Raw genomic sequence first — 19,577 nt, 5'->3', positions numbered from 1 at the left:
TTGTCACACTACATGAGCAACCTACCTTTTTAATTAAATTTTGTGCTTACTAACAGTAAGGTAATTGCAAAAACAAAAGAAAACTATAGAAAACTCTCAGTGGCTGCAAGATACTGCATTTTCCACTAAATATAAGAGGTAATAATGAAGATTTGGAATGTTATATTGACATTTGTAGGTCCAACTTCTTTTGGTTCACTCTTGACTCTGTTGCATGATTAACTGAGTTTTAATTGATTAGCAGCAGAACAGCATCAACAAAGCATGCCATAATGAAGATTATACAACGTATTAGAAGTTTAATTTGCACAGACAGGCCAGATGGCTATATTGATCAAAAAACAAACCACTTCCTGGAATTTACTAACGTGGGCAGGATTGGATACCAGCAGCTATTTTAAAAGAGTTAAAAGAGTACTGATCTCAAACAGTAGTGATATCTCTCTTTTATTTTATAATTTTAAAGTTTGGAATTGAATGACTTTCATTAGCAAAACAAAAAATCTATTTCCTCAGGAAATGCACAAAAGCTGTTTGTGTGGCAACCATGAGGATAGCCCTATTTCAAATGTGTTCTCATATTTAAAACGTCTTAATTTTACATCAGCTCAGTTTGGAGGACAAGACTTCCCACGATTGTTCTTAAACTTTCAGATCACTTGACTGTTGCTTCCATGCACTTCATACACATTGATCAGCAAACCAAATGAGTATACATTCCTGTAAGCATCCAACCACTATCTTAAAGAACATACAGAAACTAGGAGAAAAGCATGAATGCAAATAACCACTTTTATATACAAGAACAAATTATTTTAGCACTGGAAGTTGAAGTACATTAAATCTTTTAAGCATTACTGAAAATAGTGTTGAGATCAAAAAAAATCTAAAGCATTAAACAGTATATAAAGCCCAACCAGAAAGCTGAACAGCTCACTGGGCACATCCTCCAGTAATCATCCACAATCTGAATCCCAAGCCCGAGCGGAATTCAAATCAGTTTCCTTTTAACTTTTGACAGTCTTGCACTGATGTGACAATCTCTTGCACAATGCTGTTCCTATTATCCTTTGTAATCTGTAAAACAAGTATAACAATGTAATAGTTAATATTCATGTTACAATCAAGGCCATCTCAAGACTTGGGAAAAATGGACCAAGGTATAAACAAAGTCCTTATAAACTGAAGATTATTTAGTAGTTTTGTCCTCAAGTGTTGAAGTATAACTCTAAAAACTTATAAATATTTTACTATTTGATAATTTTTTTTTTAAAGAGTAAATTCACTGTGCCTGCTCAAGTTTCAAATGTCAATATGCAAGTTCTTACATTAAAGATTTTAACATCCCTTCTGCTTCTGATTTCTTCCACAAGTCCTAAAGGTTTTCCCTTAGGGACAGGAATAGTCCCGAGTATGGTGGCACCAGCTCCATCTAGGATTTGACGTACAGCCTGGATAAAGGGTTCACTAAAAAGCTCCATCTTTCCTATCTCATCGATCACGTACACCTTTTTCTCTATGTCATCACCGCCATTAACCTACAAGAATTAGAGAAACAAATGTGCTACAAAGAGTGAAACAAAGAGTGCTACCCTACTAACCTATTGATTTCTCTAATGGCACCGTAAGGTTCATATTTTTGGACAGTATTTTCTCAACTGTCACAGCCAGTCTTTAATTTCTTCTACTTAAATTTGAATTTCCATAATTAGAGCAAGTCTCATGTCAAATGGTACAGACCTACAGTTATAACAGATAGAAAACAAATGAGCCAGTTTATCTTTTGAGATCATAATTCGCCACCTACTTTTCTGAGAAGTGGCAGAACCAGGCATTCAAATGATGGAAGATCCACTGCATATTGACCAACTCTGTATCTCCCACTGTTCAGAGTACCTGAATCATTGCTGGGGGCAGGAAAATATTTTTTAAAACTACCAAACTCATTATCTTGAAATAATGTTTTAATAGGTTTGAGGAATGAAAACAATTTATACCTAGTTCTGGACAAAGTTCCTCGCTTACCAGACACTGTAACAACATCAAATCCTATCCTTCTTCCATTTTTTCTGACTTCCTCAGTATAAAATCCATCAACAGAAACCCCAGAATATTTCAACACATCTATGGTTTTGTGGATTAGGGTTGTTTTGCCAACACCTGGAGAAAAATGAAACAATTTCTTCAACTGATAAGTAGGATTGGCTAGTATAACTATACTAAACTAGAATAATTTAACATGAAATAGACTAAAGAAAACCTTGTGGATTAAACATTCTTTAGGTTTCCTCTCACCAGGCAAAATCCCCGGGTTTGAAAAGTGTGATGCGCCCAATGCCACTCTATAATTGAGTAGCTTTTCCTTCTACTTTCTCAGGAAAAGTGCTTCCCCTACATTCAGCACTTCCTTTGGTGGCTCTGAAGGTATAAGGAATTTATCATGTGATAGCCCTTTTATTAAGAACACTAAATATTATGTTGACAGTTATTGCAACTTCTGGTTGGGCTTTGAGTGACAGAGAAAAATATGCTGAATTACTAGATAATTGTTTTTACTGAAGAAAAATTACACTTTTTTAAAAAATGCAAAAACATGTTTACAGTCCATTCCATCATACATTGTAGGGTAAACTACTTAATCACCTGACTTTAAACCTATATGGAAGATAGACTTTCGTACCATTTCCATCACAAAGCATCTTTAAAAGGAATGCTAAACTACAGTGATAACATTTCTTGTAAAATTCTGAGGACAGACATTTCCCTAATTAAAGCCCAAAAGTACACTTGTTCTTGCACTTTATTACACACATCAATCTCCCATGCTCTGTAAAGTGAGCTGAAGCATCAACTGAATTATCAGTGGAACTGTAGGACTCAGACTGCCAGTACTGTACTAATACAGCACCACTACACAACTACAAAAAGGTGCCTTTAACACTTCAGCTATAGCTATTATTGAAGTTCTAAACTTTGCAGTGTATTTTGCTATTGTATGTTGTGTAGAAACCCAGGACACCTTTAAATACGTTTATATTCATGAATCCAACAAAACTATTCTTTGACCAAGCTTTTGCTCACCTGTCCTAATGTCGTCTTCTTTGGCTCAGTGTAAATTTTTGTTTGAATTTACTCCTGTGAAGCACCTTGGTTTACTGCATTAAAGTGTTATTTAAATGACAGTTGTTATTGTATTTATGGTGCCTAGTATCTTTATGTTTGGTCTTGACTCCCCATATCTATGTATATAGTATATTTTTTTTAAACTTTTGGCATTTTCTATTGCCACATGTTTGCAACTCAACCTATTGATAGAATGGCTTTAACACCTCACCCAAACACACAGCTTTTTTCCTTGATGGATTCTTCACAGCTGCTGACCAAAGCCTAGAAACAATATTAGCACCACGTTTAACATATATATTATGACATTCCTTTGTATTTTAATGCAGGCTTTAACAGTCTATTTTAAAAGTAAAACTGGGGGGGGGGGGGGGAGGGAGAAGAGAGATTGTGCATGCCTGCAATAAAACGATTTATGAGAACTGTCTCAGTGTGTAAATGTAACTGGCTTGCTTTTTTGAAGAGTTGGACGAGAAGAAAAGTATTTTTACCTACACAAATAGATTCCGATTTCTCTCACTGCCAACACCATTGAGAAAAGTAAACTTAGCACCCTTGGAGAAACAAAAAGATAGGTATCACTGTACTCGCAACTTCTTGCTCTCTACTACTGGGACCAGTGTTATAGACACTCAAATTTTCATAAAACTATTCACAATTTAAATTTAAAAATGTGTCCCTAATTTGAATCTTGATTAAAATGTGTTTAAACAAAAATCCACCTGCAAAGTAAACCAGAAAGGCAAGTTGAAAAATGGAAAGACCAGAGAGAAGTTTTTATTCAAAGTGCTGCTCTATTGTAAATTGAAAAAAAGGTATCTTAACTGGCTTTTGAAATGTCATATTTCTCACCCTGCAGAGACTCACTGTGATGGATTCCTTTGTCTCTAGGTCACTCCAGTAACATATATTCTTCTGTAGCAAGACTTCCCAGGATTTAATCAAATGCACAATCCCAATCCAGTTAATGGAGCCATTTAGGGCTGGTCAAAGAACTTCTCCCCTCCCTGGGGTTACAAGGGAGGCACTTGATTGTGTCCTTCTGGTGCTGGGCTTGTCTCACCGTCTGTTCCTAATGGCCTACTTCCAGATTGGAGACCAATAACAAGTAGATGTGACATAAGAGTTTGGATGATCAGCCATGATCGTATTGAATGGCGGTGCAGGCTTGAAGGGCTGAATGGACTACTCCTGCTCCTATTTACAGCACAAGAGGCAGCCATTCAGCCCATCGAGTCCATGCCAGCTCTCCACAGAGAAATCCAGTCAGTCCCAATACCCTGCTTGATCCCCATAGCCCTGCAAGTCTATTTCCTTCAAGTGGCCATCCAACTTCCTCTTGAAGTTATTCATTGTCTCTGCTTCCACCACCCATGTGGGAAGCGATTTCCAGGCCATTACCACCCGGTGTAAAATAGTCCGTCCTCATAATTCCCCTGCATCTCTTGCCTAAAACTTTCAATCTGTGTCCCTTAGTCCTGGCATCATTATTTAATGGGAACAGTTTTTCCTCTTCCAATTTATCCCAGCCTGTCATAATCTTGTACACTTCTATTAAATCTCCCCTCAATCTCCTTTGTTCTAAGGAGAACAAACTCAGCTTTTCCAACCTAACCTTGTAACTAAAATCTTCCATCCCTGGAACCATTCTGGTGAATCTCCTCTGCACCCTCACATCGTTACTAAAGTGCGGTGACCAGAACTGGATGCAATACTCCACTTGGGGCCTATCCCGAGCTTTATAAAGATTCAGCATAACTTCCCTGCTTTGTACTCAATGCCTCTATTTATGAAGCCCAAGATCCAAAATGCTTTACTAACTACTCTCTCAATATGTCCTGCCTTCAAAAAACAATGCACAGGCATGTCCAAGTCCCTATGTTCCTGCACACTCTTTAGAACTGCATCATTAAGTATATATTGCCTTTTCCTATTCCTTCTGCCAAAATGCATCACCTCACACTTGTCTGTATTAAATTGCATCTGCCACCTGTCTGCTCACTCCACTAGTCCTGTTGCAGGCAATTCATATCATTCTCTCTGTTTGCCACACCTCCAAGTTTGGTGTCATCGGCAAATTTTGAGATTTTACTCTGTGTTCCAAGATTTGTCTGTCATTTATATATAGCAAAAGGATGTAAATGCATCGGAGGAGTTCAGAGAAGCTTTACTAGACTAATACCTGGAATGGGTGGGTTGTCCATGAGGAAACGTTGGACAGGCTAGGCTTGTATCCGCTGGCGTTTAGGAGAGTAAGAGGTGCCTTGATTGAAACATATATGATCCTGAGGGGTCTCGACAGGGTGGATGTGGAAAGGATGTTTCCCCTTGTGGGAGAATTTAAAACTAGCAGTCATGGTTTAAAAATGAGTTATCCATTTAAGACAGAGATGAGCAGAAAAATTCTCTCAAGAGGGTTGAGAGTCTTTGGAATTCTCTTCCTCAAAAGGCAGTGGAAGCAGAGTCTTTAAATATTTTTTAAGGCAGAGATAGACTGACTCTTGATGAGCTAGGGGTGAAAGGTTATCCGGAATAGGGGGGAATATGTAGTCGAGGTTACAATCCGACCAGCCATGATCTTATTGAACGGCAGAACAGGCTCGAGAGGCCTGTTCCTGCTCCTAATTTGTTTGCTGGCATATAAAAAAAAAGCACTGTTCCTAACAGTGACCCTTGAGAAACAGCAGTGTTCACCATCCTCCAGTCTGAAAAAGCAACCATTTACTGTGACTCGCTGTTCTCTGTCCTTATGGTTTCTGGAGACTATCACACCATGGAAGAACACTGACCCTTGGACAGTGAGGTTTGCTGTGTTGGAATATTTTGGGGGTGTAAAAAGCTGATTAATTAATCGATCAATAGAACTACCGCATTCGTTATTCAAATGAAGTATTTTTGAAATGTGGTCACTGGTGTAATGTGCGGGAACGCGGTAGCCAACTTACGCACAGCAAGATTTCACAAACAGGAGGGGGAAGGGATGCAAGAGGATCCGGATTGAAGGGGGGGGGGGGGGGCGTGCTCTCCGATTCCAGACCGTACTCTTTTCCCGGGCCCCATTAGGTAACCGCCTGCGCTGCTACTTTGGTTTTTTCTCTTCCACACACTCCGATACCGCTAAATGAACCTTGGCTGTCACTACCTGGAAGGCCCGTCAGGAAAACATGTCTCCCCATCTCACTGCCCGACCTCCTCCACACAACACCGGCAGCAAGACGCCTGCGCTTAACTACGCAGCCGGCGCGCGCGCGCCCCGTCAGCTGACCACCCCAGGCGCGCGCCCCGTCAGCTGGCCCCCGCGCACGCGCGCCCCGTCAGCTGACCCCCGCAGCCCGCGCACGCGCGCCCCGTCAGCTGACCCCCGCAGCCCGCGCACGCGCGCCCCGTCAGCTGACCACCCCAGGCGCGCGCCCCGTCAGCTGACCCCCGCGCACGCGCGCCCCGTCAGCTGACCCCCGCAGCCCGCGCACGCGCGCCCCGTCAGCTGACCCCCGCAGCCCGCGCACGCACGCCCCGTCAGCTGACCCCCGCAGCCCGCGCACGCGCGCCCCGTCAGCTGACCCCGAAGCCAGTTGCACACTTATTTTTCACTAGTTAATGGCGATTGTCTAATCCCTTTGTACTCCCAGGGAACCCCTTTAATAATGACCTGGGTTCAAAAAAGTCAATGGAAATGGGTGGCAGTTAGCGTGTGGATGATGAGCGATTGGTATGAATTTTAAAGATAGTAAGTAGCACAGGAAATTACTTCAAACTAAACCATGAAAGTAGCTCAAGGGGGACACAGGATCAAACTAGTGAAACAAATGGATTTTGGCCTGATGATATGGCAGTTTTCCCAGTGTACAGCCAAGATATATTTTTCAAAGAACACCACCAAAAAAGGGGCAGATGGAATTCACTGTCAGTAATTGTGAGGTGATACATTTAGTAATAAAAGGAGTAATTTTGGAATGGAAGTTAGCTCAGTGCATTAGAAGAACAAATGGATTTGGGTGTATAGGTTCAGTTAATAAGGTTGCAAAAAAAATAATTGGATTCTGGATTTTATCACGATGTATGGAATATAAAAGCCAAATGACGAGCCTATCTTATAGCCTACCTTATACAAAAGCAAAATACTGTGGATGCTGGAAATCTGAAATAAAAACAGAAATTGCTGGAAATACTCAAGGTCTGGCAGCATCTGTGGTGAGAGAAACAGAGTTGATGTTTCAGGTCGATGAAAAAACTTTGTTTCTCTCACCACAGATGTTGCCAGACCGGCTGAATGTTTCCTATATAAAACATTAATAAGATCTCAATTGGAGTACTGTGTGCATTATTAAGCTCCACATAATAGGAAGGATATTGAGGCCTTAGAAAGGGTACAGCACAGATTCATTAGGCTGCTGTCTGATATGAGGAAATAGAAATACAAAAAAAATTTCAAAAATTGGAGCTTCTTTCATTAGAACAACACAATAAAATATGATAGAATTATTTCAAATTAGGAATGAGCAGAACAGGATAGTTAGAAGCAGACTGTTTCCAGTATATGAGGGATCTTGAACAAGGGACCATAGATACAAGATTAAATATAAGAGATTTAGAACCGAGAACAAGGGAAACATCTTTATGCAGAGAGCAGTGTGGCTGTGGAATTCACTTCCAGAGTTAGTGAGGTTGAACTGCATCAACATTCAAGATTAGATTAGATGGATAGGTGAATAAAGGAAAAGGGGATGAAGGGATATGGGAACAATGCGAGTAAATGTGATTAGGACTGTTTGCTTGGAAGGTGGGTAAACACCGTCATATACTAGTCGTATCAAATAGCTTGTTTCCGGTTTGTTACTTCTATGTAAAACAGGTTAACTGGTCATTTATCTCTTCTGCTGTTTTTGGGACCTTTGCACAAATTGGCTGCCATGTCATAGCAATCGTGACTACAGTTCAATAAAGTACTTCATTGACTGTGAAAACATGGAAGGTAGTTTATGAATGTAAGTTTCACAAAGCCAGATGTCACATGGGATTGGGGGTATATACTGGCATGGATTGAGAACTGGTTAGAGGGCAGAAAACAGAGAGTAGGAATAAATGGGTCATTTTCAGGTTGGCAGGCTGTGACTAGTGGGATACTGCAAGGATCAGTGCTTGGGCCACAGCTATTCACAATCTATATCAATGATTTGGATGTGGGGACCAAATGTAATATTTCCAAGTTTGCTGATGACACAAAACTAGGTGGGAATGCAAGTTGTGAGGAGGATGTAAAGAACCTTCAAGGGGATTTATACAGGCTAAGTGAGTGGACAAGTGAAATATAATGTGGAAAATGTGAAGTTATCCACTTTGATCGGAAAAACAGAAATACAGAATATTTCTTAAATGGTGAGAGGCTGGGAAGTTTTGAACTTCAAAGGGACTTGGGTGTCCCTGTTCATGAGTCACTGAAAGCTAGCATGCAGGTACAGCAAGCAATTGAGCAGGCCTTTATTGCAAAAGGATTTGAGTACAGGATTAAAGATGTCTTGCTGAAATTCTATACAGCTTTGGTGAGACCGCACCTGGAGTATTATGTACAGTTTTGGTCTCCTTACCTAAGAAAGGATATACTTGCTATAGAGAGAGTGCAACAAAGGTTCACCAGACTAATTTCTGGGATGGTGGGATTACCCTAATGAGGAGGGATTGAGGAAGCTGGGCCTGTATTCTCTAGAGTTTAGAAGAATGAGAGGTGATCTCATTCTTACAGGGCTCGACAGGGTAGATGCAGGAAGAATGTTTCCCATGGCTGGGGGGGTCTAAAACCAGGGGACACAGTCTCAGAATAAAGGGTAGGCCATTTGGGACTGAGATGAGGAGGAATTTCTTCACTCAGAGAGTGGTAAATCTTTGGAATTCTCTACCCCAGAGGACAGTGGAGGCTCAGTCATTGAATATGTTCAAGGCAGAGATCAATAGATTTGTAGATATTAAAGGCATCAAAGGATATGGGGATAGTGTGGGAAAATGGCATTGAGGTAGATTAGCCATGATCTAGTTGAATTGGCATAGCAGGCCCAATGGGCTGAAGGCATACCACCACTCCCATTCCTATGTTCCTATGTCTCCCTTGTGGTACAGTGACGAGAATTGTACACAATATTCCAGGTGAGGCTGAACTACTGTTTGTTACAAGCTCACTATTATGCTCTGGGTTTTATGTTCTATCTGGCTACATACCATAAGACCTTCTTTACTTTTGTTGTATATTGCATTGTTGGCTTCATTGAGCCATTCACGAGCACCCCAGATTCCTCTAATGAGTTGTGTGTGTCCTGTAGTCTAATGTCATTCATCTTAATGTTAGTTCCTCTTGCCCAGTCTCATCTTGAATTTCTTAAATTTGTATTTAAATTAAACATTTGCCACTTGTCAGACTAATCTATCCAGACTCTTCTGTATTTGGTTTGATTGTTTCTTGTTATTTGCACCCTATCCCCAATGTTATATCATCAGTATACTTGGATTGCTTTGTTTCTGTCCGCACTTCCACATCACTAATATGCACTGTAAACAGTAATAGCTCTAAGATTAATCCTTGAGACACTTCCATTTTGATGCCACTCCACAATCACTCTTTGCATCCTCTGATTGAGCCAATTTCTGACCCACGCCAGAGCTCTCCCCTCATTCTATGCAGCTGATGCCTTTATTCATGTGTCCAGGGTATTGCTAATGCTTCTGGGTGAGGTCCATTTTTGGGAACTCGATTATCCACCAATTTCCATTATCCGCTAAGAGAGCCCTTATAATTTGGTAGATTAGGAAATTTCCACTTCAATGAGTTCTTTTGCTTAGTTTACTGCTTTTGTAATTATTTCCTGGTATATTTTATATTTTTGATATAATCATAGCTGTTGTGTGTCTGCCTCAGTTATTCTGACTGGCCCAGCTCAGAACCTAACGTGAACACGGAGCCAGCATAATATTCTGAATTGTTACAGCCATCATCGCAAAAAGATCAGTTCAGTTTCACCTTATGTGATTAAGTCTTGAGATTAAGGCCAATACCTTATTTTGCCCCCTGGGATGTGATATGGGAAATATTTAGACAGCCACTTTATGTTCACACACAGGCTATGCTTGTTACAATTTATGCCATGGTATAAAAGTAATAAACCACAGAGAAGTGTTTGACCCACTTAAGCATTGAAGGAAAAAGTTGAGGTAAACAGAATATACAGCTACCATCTCCGATAAACAAGCCCATTAAAATAATGAATCAGCCAGAATTTCCAGCTGATGAATTATTCCTCCCTTGATTATCGGGCCAGGTTCACTTGTAGTATAAAACCATACAACAAATGGGTGCTCTCTAACGGATGTCCTATGTCCTCTAAGTCAAGAGAAAAATACATCTACTTGTGAAAGATAATCCACATGGAATCCTTGATGTTCATGAATGATCTGCCATTTTGCTTTGTCTCTGACCTTGAATGTTTAGCATGACTTTAGGTCACTGGTTGCTATGGATACTTGTCAACTGTTTGCTTTTTCAGTAACTCCTTTCTGTTGACACAATGGACATCTTCACAGAGAACGCTTGAGTGCATGAAAGAATTCCTTTGTAGTGACTGATTTTCTAAGACAAACAGCATTCTCCACCATTTCACATTCTGGCATACTAATAACAAGTGTTATATGTGAACAACATAAGCAGTTGGATTAGGCATTATTGATTTATAGCACAAATTCCTTACTAGTTGAAGCAAATAGATTTATACAGATTTTCTCTTTCTCCTCTGCTTCTTGATGTTTTTCCCAATCTTTATCTTAGTTTCTTCTCATTAGGCATTTAATTTACATTACATCTAGTCTACAGCTCAGAAACAGGCCATTCAGCTCAAGTGGCCTAAGATGACAGATTATGCTCCATACGAGCCACCTCCTGTCCTATTTCATTTAACCCTATCAGCATACCCTTCTATTCCTTTCTGCCTCATACTTATCTAGCTTTCCTTAAATGCATCTATGTTACTCATCTGAACTATTCCTTGCGGTTGTGAATTCCCGTAAATCCAAGCATCTCAGATTTTTTTGATCCCTTGGGTTATTCAGGATTTAAAATGAAATGGCTGCCTATCAATTATTAACACTGAGTTATTCCACAATAATACTCTAAAGAACAAAGCTGTGCAATTTTCTAATTGCCAAAATAACATTCAAAGAGGAAGAGATATTGGAGTGTTTTTAAGACTTTACACTGCCTTCATTGACATAAAACACGCATCCTCGGAGACAGGCTACTTTCTATAATTTCTCTATCAGCAGATAAAACCACAGGAAATATGTAGATCAAAGGTCATAGTACTTCAAAGAGAGTTACAATTATCAACTAACTTGAGAAGGGGCAAGGGAGCTAATAATTGAAATTGGAGAGGGATATCTCTCTTTTTCTTCCCTACAGCCATGGCTCCTTACCTAGGTATAAACAGTGAGCTGTTTATCAGCCGATAACAAGCTACTGCTGTCATAGAAATATTAATTAGGATATTTGCATATATCGGATACGTAAACCAAGATTAAAATTTGATACTCATTCATTGTATATCATAATTACTGCTATTGGTCCTCTACAAATCAGCTTGAAATTGGCTGATTTTCCACAGCGATAACACCCTCAAAATACTTTATTTGTAGTGCATCAAAAGTGTGTACAATTCTGCACCCCTTATTCCACATTGACAAAGCACAACAAAGTATCACTACCAAAAATCAGCTGTTCTTACACATTGGGCTGGATTTAGGGAGACGATGGGGCTCCCAGCGTCGAGCCGAAAAGGCGGTAGTAAACCCACCTCGGCCATTCGGAGCCCCCCCCACCCCCAGTCTCTATTTAACAGTGCCCAGGCAATTAACTGCCCGGCGCTGGCATCGCTGTCCCTTTCAGGATGAGGATCCCGCCTCCCAGAGCTGCCAATCAGAGAGCTGGCAGCTTAGTAACGGCAGCACCACCGGGTGTGGTGGTCATTGCTGATACTGCAGGATGCCTTGGAACCAGGCCCAGCTCTGGAGACTCGGATCCAAGGTAAGTAAGGTGGGGTTGCCCAGCAGGCCTCGGTGATGAGGGGAGAGAGGGTGGGTATTGAGGGTGAGCAGGGGGAGTGGGGTTCAGGGAGGTGGGTAGTTTTCTGCCGAGGGCCCTCTGTGGGCCACAGATTGTCCATGGAAGTGGCTCACCCCCCCAACCCTCGTTTTACTGAGCAACCTCTCCATAAGGCAGAAGCTTCCTCTGTTGCTAGCTTAATACCATCAGTGGGCAGAAGAAGCCCTTAAGTAGGTGATAATGGGCTTCTTACGGGCTTCAACTGGCCTCTGGGCAGGAAGGCCATCATCGGCCTATCCCGCCCCGACTTAATTGTGGTGCAACGAGAAGGCGACAGATCCTACCCCCCCACCATGCCCCCACCCCCCCCGCACCTCCTGTTGCAATTCTATGGGCTCCCTGCTGGGGGGCCCATTAAATCGCAGTGGTTTTTGTCGAGGTTCATCCCAAGCAGCTCTGTAACACAGGAGTCTGTGCTCTACGGGCTGTTCCCAGGGACGCACACCGAGACAAACATCAACTGCTGCTGGAGGACTATCAATTCGGTGAAAGACGCCCTTTGGTCTGCCCGAAACTTGCTGGTCTTCCAGCGCAAAGAGTTGTCCACCACCGAATGTTGCAGACTGACACATTCCAAGGTCCAGGACTACATGCTGAGGGACGCACTAAAGCTTGGGGCAGCCACAGCAAAGGCTCAATGGGGAAAGACCACTGTGTAAGGTCCCCCCACCAAGCTGAACTGAGGGGCTGGATCCATGGGAAACTCCTCGAACTGTATTGGGAAAATTTTCGTTTACTGTAAAATGTAAAAATGAATCTGGCACGACAAACGAAATGGAAGGGTTGTGAGGCAACTCATGATTGTAATGAAGCAAACGGATCTCCTTTGCACTGTTTGTAATATTTGACTTGGTGCTGTTTGAAACTGTTTCGTAATGTATTTTTTACAGATTTTTATGAATAAAGTATATTTTGGAAAAAGAAGGGGGGCCCATTAAATCCAGCCCATTTAGTGCAGTTGGAAGAGTTATTTGCAAAGCCGGTTTTGTTAATTTTCCTGTCAACTAATTTGAATTTATTGATAAAACAGATGAAATCAACAGATCAGCTGAATTACACGAAGTAAATGTTGACATATTTCAAAATTGATAAACTAGTTCCTACTCCAAGTCAACAATTTTTTAATAGAACTGGACTTGGTTTTTTTTATTAATTCATGGGATGTGAGTGTCACTGACAAACATTTGTTGTTCACCCCTAATTCCTCTTGAGAAGGCGGTAGTGAGTCGCCTTCTTGAACCACTGCATTCTATGTAGTGTAGGTACACCCACAGTTCTGTTAGGGAGTATGTTCCAGGATTTTCTCCCAGTGACAGTGAAGGAGTGTCAATATAGTTCCAAGTCAGGATGGTGTGTGACTTGGAGGTGAACTTGGAGATGATGGTGTTCCCATGTATCTGCTGCCCTTGTTCTTCTAGATGGTAGAGACAGCAGGTTTGGAAGATGCTGTCGAAGGAGCCTTGGCGAGTTGCAGTAGTGCATCTTATAGAGGTTACATACTTCTGCCACTGTGCAGAACTGTGTAGTGATGGAGGGAGTGAATGTTTAAGGCAGTGAGTGAGGAGCTGATCACGCAGGCTGATTTGTCCTGAATAGTTTCAAGCTTCTTGAGTGTTGTTGGAGCTGCACTCATCCAGACAAGTGGGAAGTATTGCATCATACTCCTGACTTGAGCCCTGTAGATGGTGGAAAGGCTTTGGGGAGTCAGGAGGTGGGAGCCTCGCTGCAGTAATCCCAGGCTTTGACCTGCTCCAGTAGCCACAGTATTTACATGGCTGATCCAGTAAAGTTTCTGATCAGTGATAACCCCCCAGGATGATGATGGTGGAAAATTCAATGATGGTAATGTGGTTGAACACAAGGGGAAATGGTTAGATTCAGCAAATGTGGGTTAATTAGGGAAAGCCAGCACAGATTTGTGAAGGGTAAATGGTCTTTATCTAACTTGCTGCAGTTTTTTAATGTGATGACAGAGAAGGTTGATCAGGGCAATGCTGTTGATGTGGTATATATGGACTTCCAAAAGCATTTGATAAAGTGCCAGACAACAGACTTGTGAGCAAAGTTATAGCTCTTGGAATAAAGGAAGCAGTAACAAGATGAATATGAAATTGGCTGAGTGACAGGAAACGGAGAGTCGTGGTTAGTGGATGTTTTTCAGACTGGAGAAAGGTTTGTAATGGAGTTCCCCAAGGGTCAGTGTTAGGACCCTTGCTGTTCCTGGTATATATTAATGACCTAGACCTTGGTGTACAGGGCACAATTTCAAAATTTGCAGATGATACAAAACTTGGAAACATTGTGAACTGTGAGGAGGATAGTGTAGAACTTCAAAAGGACATATGGGCAGATAAGTGGCAGATGAAATTTAATGCAGAGGAGTATGAAGGGATTAATTTTGGTAAGAACGTGGATAGACAATACAACACAAAAGATGCAATTCAAAAGGGGGTGCAGGAGCAGAGGGACCTGGGCGTATATGTGCATAAATCATTGAAGGTAGCAGGACAGGTTGAGAAAGTGGTTAATAGAGCATACAGCATCCTAGGCTTCATTAATAGGGGCATAGTCTACAAAAGCAAGGAAGTTATGTTAAACTTGAACACTGGTTCGGCCTCAACTGGAGTATTGTGTTATGAAGGTGCGCCATTCTTAAAATGTTTTAAAAGATTATGGACATTGGTTCATTTGGAAAAGATTCCATGGATGTGTTTTTTTACAAGGGTCACTGGGAGGACTTTTGAGGTTTTGTTTGAAAACAAGCCTTTACTAGACGTCACATGCCTTAAGATAAATAAACAACAGAAGCCTTGGTGACTCGGGAGAGTTGAGAGAGTCGAGAGAAATGACATGTCAAGATTTATGATGGTCAAAAGCTGGTTTCGCTTTTGGCATATTGTTTTTGTTCACTTGGGGTGTGGACTGTTTTGAAGGTCAGCCTGCCAAGGGAGAAGCACCCAACTCACCTCTTTCCTCTTGTCTCTGAGAAACGCTGTGTTTCCAGTGTGCTATCTGAAACCCCTGATGCTGCATCTCTCCTGGAAAGCCTACCAGACTAATTTTCGACATCTCCAGAATGAACTGCTTCTGAAAAGATCTCAGTGACCTGTCTCCGTGTACCTGGATGCCAGACAAAAGTACAAGTGAGATTCTTCCATATCTTCTCCTTTTCCTTCAAGAATTAACATGTATTTGGCCAAAGTTTGTTTTTTGTCTTTTTGTAAAGTGAATCCCTGCAGAGAAAACTTTTTTATTTTTTGTTTAACCGGTGTGTGTGCATATGTGTGTGTGTGTATATATGTATGTTGGGTATCCAGAAGGGAATATATATATTTACATTCATATTTCAAACTGTGTTAATGCTTTGCATCTTTACTGGATCAGTCTTGTTTTATAATAAACTGACAATTTTGTTGTTTATTAAAGAAACCTAGTTGGTGTATTTTATTCTGAAACAAAAAATAGAGTAGAAGATTGAGCGTATTGGTAACTGGGTATACATTTAAATATATGCTGTGAACTGTGGAGAAGTGGAACTAGCAAGCCACTCAGTTCAAAGGCAATTCGGGACGGACAATAAATGCTGGCCTAGCCAGCAACGCCCACATCCCTCAAATGAATAAAAAAAAGAAAGACAGTGCACTCCTCCCACCTCGGTCATAACAGTGTCCAGTTCTGGGTGCCACACTTTAGGAAAGATGTGAAGGCGTTGGAGAGAGTGCAGAAAATATTCATGAGAATGGTTCCAGAGATGAGGAACTTCAGTTATGTGGATAGATAGGAGAAGTTGGGACTGATTTATTTGGAGAAGAGAAGGTTGAGAGGAGATTTGGTAGAGGTATTCAAAATCATGAGGGGTCTGGACAGGGTAGGTAGAGAAAAACTGTTCCCATTGGCAGAGGGATCGAGAACAAGAGGGCACAGATTTAACATAATTGGCAAAAGAAGCAATAGTGACATGAGGAAAAGCTTTTTCACGCAGTGAGTAGTTAGGATCTGGAATGCACTGCCTGAGAGTGTGGTGGAGGCAGGTTCAATTGAGGCATTCAAGAGGGAATTGGACTGTTTTCTGAAAAGGAAGAACGTGCAGGGCTACAGGGGAAGGCTGGGGAGTGGCATTAGGTAAACTGCTCTTTCGGAGAGCCGGCACAGACACAACGGATCGAATGGCCTTCTTGTGTGCTGTAACAGTTCTGTGCTTCTGAGATTCTCTCCTGTTGGAGATGGTCATTACCTGGAATTTGTGTGGCATGAATGTTGCTTGGCATTTACCAACCCAAACCTAAATGTTGTCCAGATTGTTACGGACAGATGGGAAGTGGTGTGAGTGACTTCTACTTTTCATCTCTCAACTGACCACAGATATTGTTTTAAAAAATAATGTTTTAGTCATTGAGTATTTTTAAGGTTCAAATAAATAGACAAATGACAGGTTTCTCATAGGTTAAAAAAGAAAGATAAATATTTATTTTTACGCAATAACTGAAAAATATACGGAACTTTGCCCACTCACGCATTCTCATACACACGCACACAGCCACATACACCCACACAGACAAGAAAAGATAGATGGTAGAGTGGTAAGCATGCAATTCAGAATTCAATTGTTGTAAACGGGTTCATTGTTTTTAAAAAAAACCTTTAGAAGCTTTTCAGGAGGAAATCTTTCAGCAGTGCAGGCCTGAATGTTCTTTGACTTGAAAAGGAAGTAGTATCCCAGGCTCCTTGTGGTTAAGCCTCAATCTGAAGTCAATGGTGGAAATCCTGGCTCACTTTCGCGGATGGGAAGTTCCAAAGTCACCTTGCAAACTTTCTGCTGCAGATGTTAAAGATGTTATCAGCAGGGCTCCTGCTTAGCTGGAACTGTCTCACAGCTGTTCTGGCTTGAAAAGACCTTCTCTAGCTGTTCTTCCCCTCTCTTTCCAGAGAGATACATTTCAATGTAGAAATTTGTCAGGTTGTGTCAGGTCAGGCGACTAAGGGCTCACTCCCATGGGATGATTCATGCAATTTTCCAGGATATGGGAACCATTGTTACATGGTAAATAGGTGTTACTTCACACCTAATATTTTGGCCTTGGCTTCAGAGTCAGTCGATCTGCTGTTTGTTAGCTCCATTCCTGCAGATAGGAGTTGTTAGCGTGGAATTCCATTCCATTTCAATGTGTTTTCCTCAAAGCTAATTCAGATGTGGATAATGAGTTTCATCTTCAACAGACAAACATGCTTATTGACAGTTTTGGAGGGGTCACCTGACCTCTATTCCACTTTGTGGCACAAAAATGTCCATTTTTTGTAGTTCAGTTCAACAGTTGACTTTTGTTTCACAATTCTTCCAGTTCATTTCATATTTTGTCACTGTTCCCTTTGTGAATGTGATACCTCTCCGCAAAAAAGGAAAAAGTGAAATTCCTTGGTATTTAATTTTTTGTTGTTTTTTGTTTTTCCAAAAGAAGGAAAGTAAGACATAGGATAGAACACATCTGCATACATTCATTCCTCAGGCTTTCGGTCATGATTTCTTTACAGATTTCTGGTAGTACAGTGTGTTGGCAATAATGTTGTTCTTCCCAGCTATATGTACAATTTTCAAATTGAACAGCTGGAGAAGTAAGCTCCATCAGAATAGTCTGGCATTTTTAACTTCAAATTTTTGCAGAAATGTGAGGGAGTTGTGGTCAGTATAGATTTGAATTTCTCTGTATCTGTTATTTAAAGAACAAAGAACACTACAGTACAGGAACAGGCCATTCGGCCCTCCAAGCCTGCGCCGATCTTGATGCCTGCCGAAACTAACACCTTCTGCACTTCCGGGGCCCATTTCCCTCTATTCCCTTCCTATTCATATATTTGTCAAGATGTCTCTTAAACGTCGCTATCGTATCTGCTTCCACCACCTCCCCCGGCAGCAAGTTCCAGGCACTCACCACCCTCTATGTAAAGAACTTGCCTCGCACATCCCCTCTAAACTTTGCCCCTCGCACCTTAAACCTATGTCCCCTAGTAACTGACTCTTCCACCCTGGGAAAAAGCTTCTGACTATCCACTCTGTCCATGCCGCTCATAACTTTGTAAACCTCTATCATGTCGCCCCTCCACCTCCGTCGTTCCAGTGAAAACAATCCGAGTTTTTCCAACCTCTCCTCACAGCTAATGCCCTCCAGACCAGGCAACATCCTGGTAAACCTCCTCTGTACCCTCTCCAAAGCCTCCATGTCCTTCTGGTTGTGTGGCGACCAGAATTGCACACAATATTCTAAGTGTGGCCTAAGGTTCTGTACAGCTGCAACATGACTTGCTTATTTTTATACTCTGTGCCCCGACCGATGAAGGCAAGCATGCCGTATGCCTTCTTGACTACCTTATCCACCTGCGTTGCCACTTTCAGTGACCTGTGGACCTGTACGCCCAGATCTCTCTGCCTGTCAATACTCCTAAGGGTTCTGCCATTTACTGTATACCTCCCACCTGCATTAGACCTTCCAAAATGCATTACCTCACATTTGTCCGGATTAAACTCCCTCTGACATTTCTCCGCCTAAGTCTCCAACCGATCTATATCCTGCTGTATCCTCTGACAATCCTCATCATTATCCGCAACTCCACCAACCTTTGTGTCATCCGCAAACTTACTAATCAGCCCAGCTACATTTTCCTCCAAATCATTTATATATACTACAAACAGCAAAGGTCCCAGCACTGATCCCTGCGGAACACCACTAGTCACATCCCTCCATTCAGAAAAACACCCATCCACTGTTACCCTCTGTCTTCTGTGACTGAGCCAGTTCTGTATCCATCTTGCCAGCTCACCTCTGATCCCGTGTGACTTCACCTTTTGCACCAGTCTGCCATGCGGGACCTTGTCAAAGGCTTTACTAAAGTCCATATAGACAACATCCACCGCCCTTCCCTCATCAATCATCTTTGTCACTTCCTCAAAAAACTCAATCAAATTAGTGAGACACGACCTCCCCTTCACAAAACCATGCTGCCTCTCGCTAATAAGTTCGTTTGTTTTCAAATGGGAGTAAATCCTGTCACGAGGAATCCTCTCTAATAGTTTCCCTATCACTGACGTAAGGCTCACCGGCCTATAATTTCCTGGATTATCCTTACCACCCTTCTTAAACAAAGGAACAACATTGGCTATTCTCCAGTCCTCTGGGACCTCACCTGTAGCCAATGAGGATGCAAAGATTTCTGTCAAGGCCCCAGCAATTTCTTTGCATAAACTTTGAATTGTTGAAGGGCTAGTAGGAGTCCTAATACCTTTTTCTGTATTGTGGAATATTTTCTTTGGTGTTTGTTTAGTGTT

General features: G+C 41.6%; 1 protein-coding gene across 2 annotated transcripts; it reads right to left on the bottom strand.

Annotated features, from left to right (window-relative positions):
* Window positions 1–210: 210 nt before the first annotated feature.
* ntpcr (nucleoside-triphosphatase, cancer-related) lies at window positions 211–6,373 on the bottom strand. Of its 2 annotated transcripts, none has more exons than XM_068020966.1 (5): window positions 6,266–6,373; window positions 1,998–2,160; window positions 1,808–1,907; window positions 1,329–1,538; window positions 211–1,077 (listed from the first exon to the last, which is right to left on the bottom strand). In XM_068020966.1, exons 1-5 carry the CDS (start codon window positions 6,297–6,299, stop codon window positions 997–999), a joined length of 588 nt encoding a protein of 195 aa, XP_067877067.1. In that variant the 5' UTR covers window positions 6,300–6,373; the 3' UTR covers window positions 211–996. The 2 variants fall into 2 exon arrangements, with proteins under 2 accessions (XP_067877067.1, XP_067877077.1); XM_068020976.1 differs by lacking the exon at window positions 6,266–6,373 and adding an exon at window positions 5,306–6,082.
* Between the last annotated feature and the right edge of the window lie 13,204 nt (window positions 6,374–19,577).

This window comes from Heterodontus francisci, chromosome 3 (genome assembly GCF_036365525.1).
Source record: "Heterodontus francisci isolate sHetFra1 chromosome 3, sHetFra1.hap1, whole genome shotgun sequence".
NCBI classification, from domain to species: Eukaryota; Metazoa; Chordata; class Chondrichthyes; order Heterodontiformes; family Heterodontidae; genus Heterodontus; species Heterodontus francisci.
The sequence above is the reverse complement of the archived record's forward strand: the minus strand, read 5'-3'. Positions and strand labels throughout refer to the sequence as shown.

Coding starts and splice junctions, on each gene's coding strand:
- ntpcr (XM_068020966.1), bottom strand. CDS start 6,299: ATGGGGAGACATGTTTTCCTGACGGGCCTTCCAG. Junction 2,161..6,265: donor TTTCCTGACGGGCCTTCCAG/GTAGTGACAGCC, acceptor ATTTTTCTCCAG/GTGTTGGCAAAACAACCCTA. Junction 1,908..1,997: donor GGAACTTTGTCCAGAACTAG/GTATAAATTGTT, acceptor TCCTGCCCCCAG/CAATGATTCAGGTACTCTGA.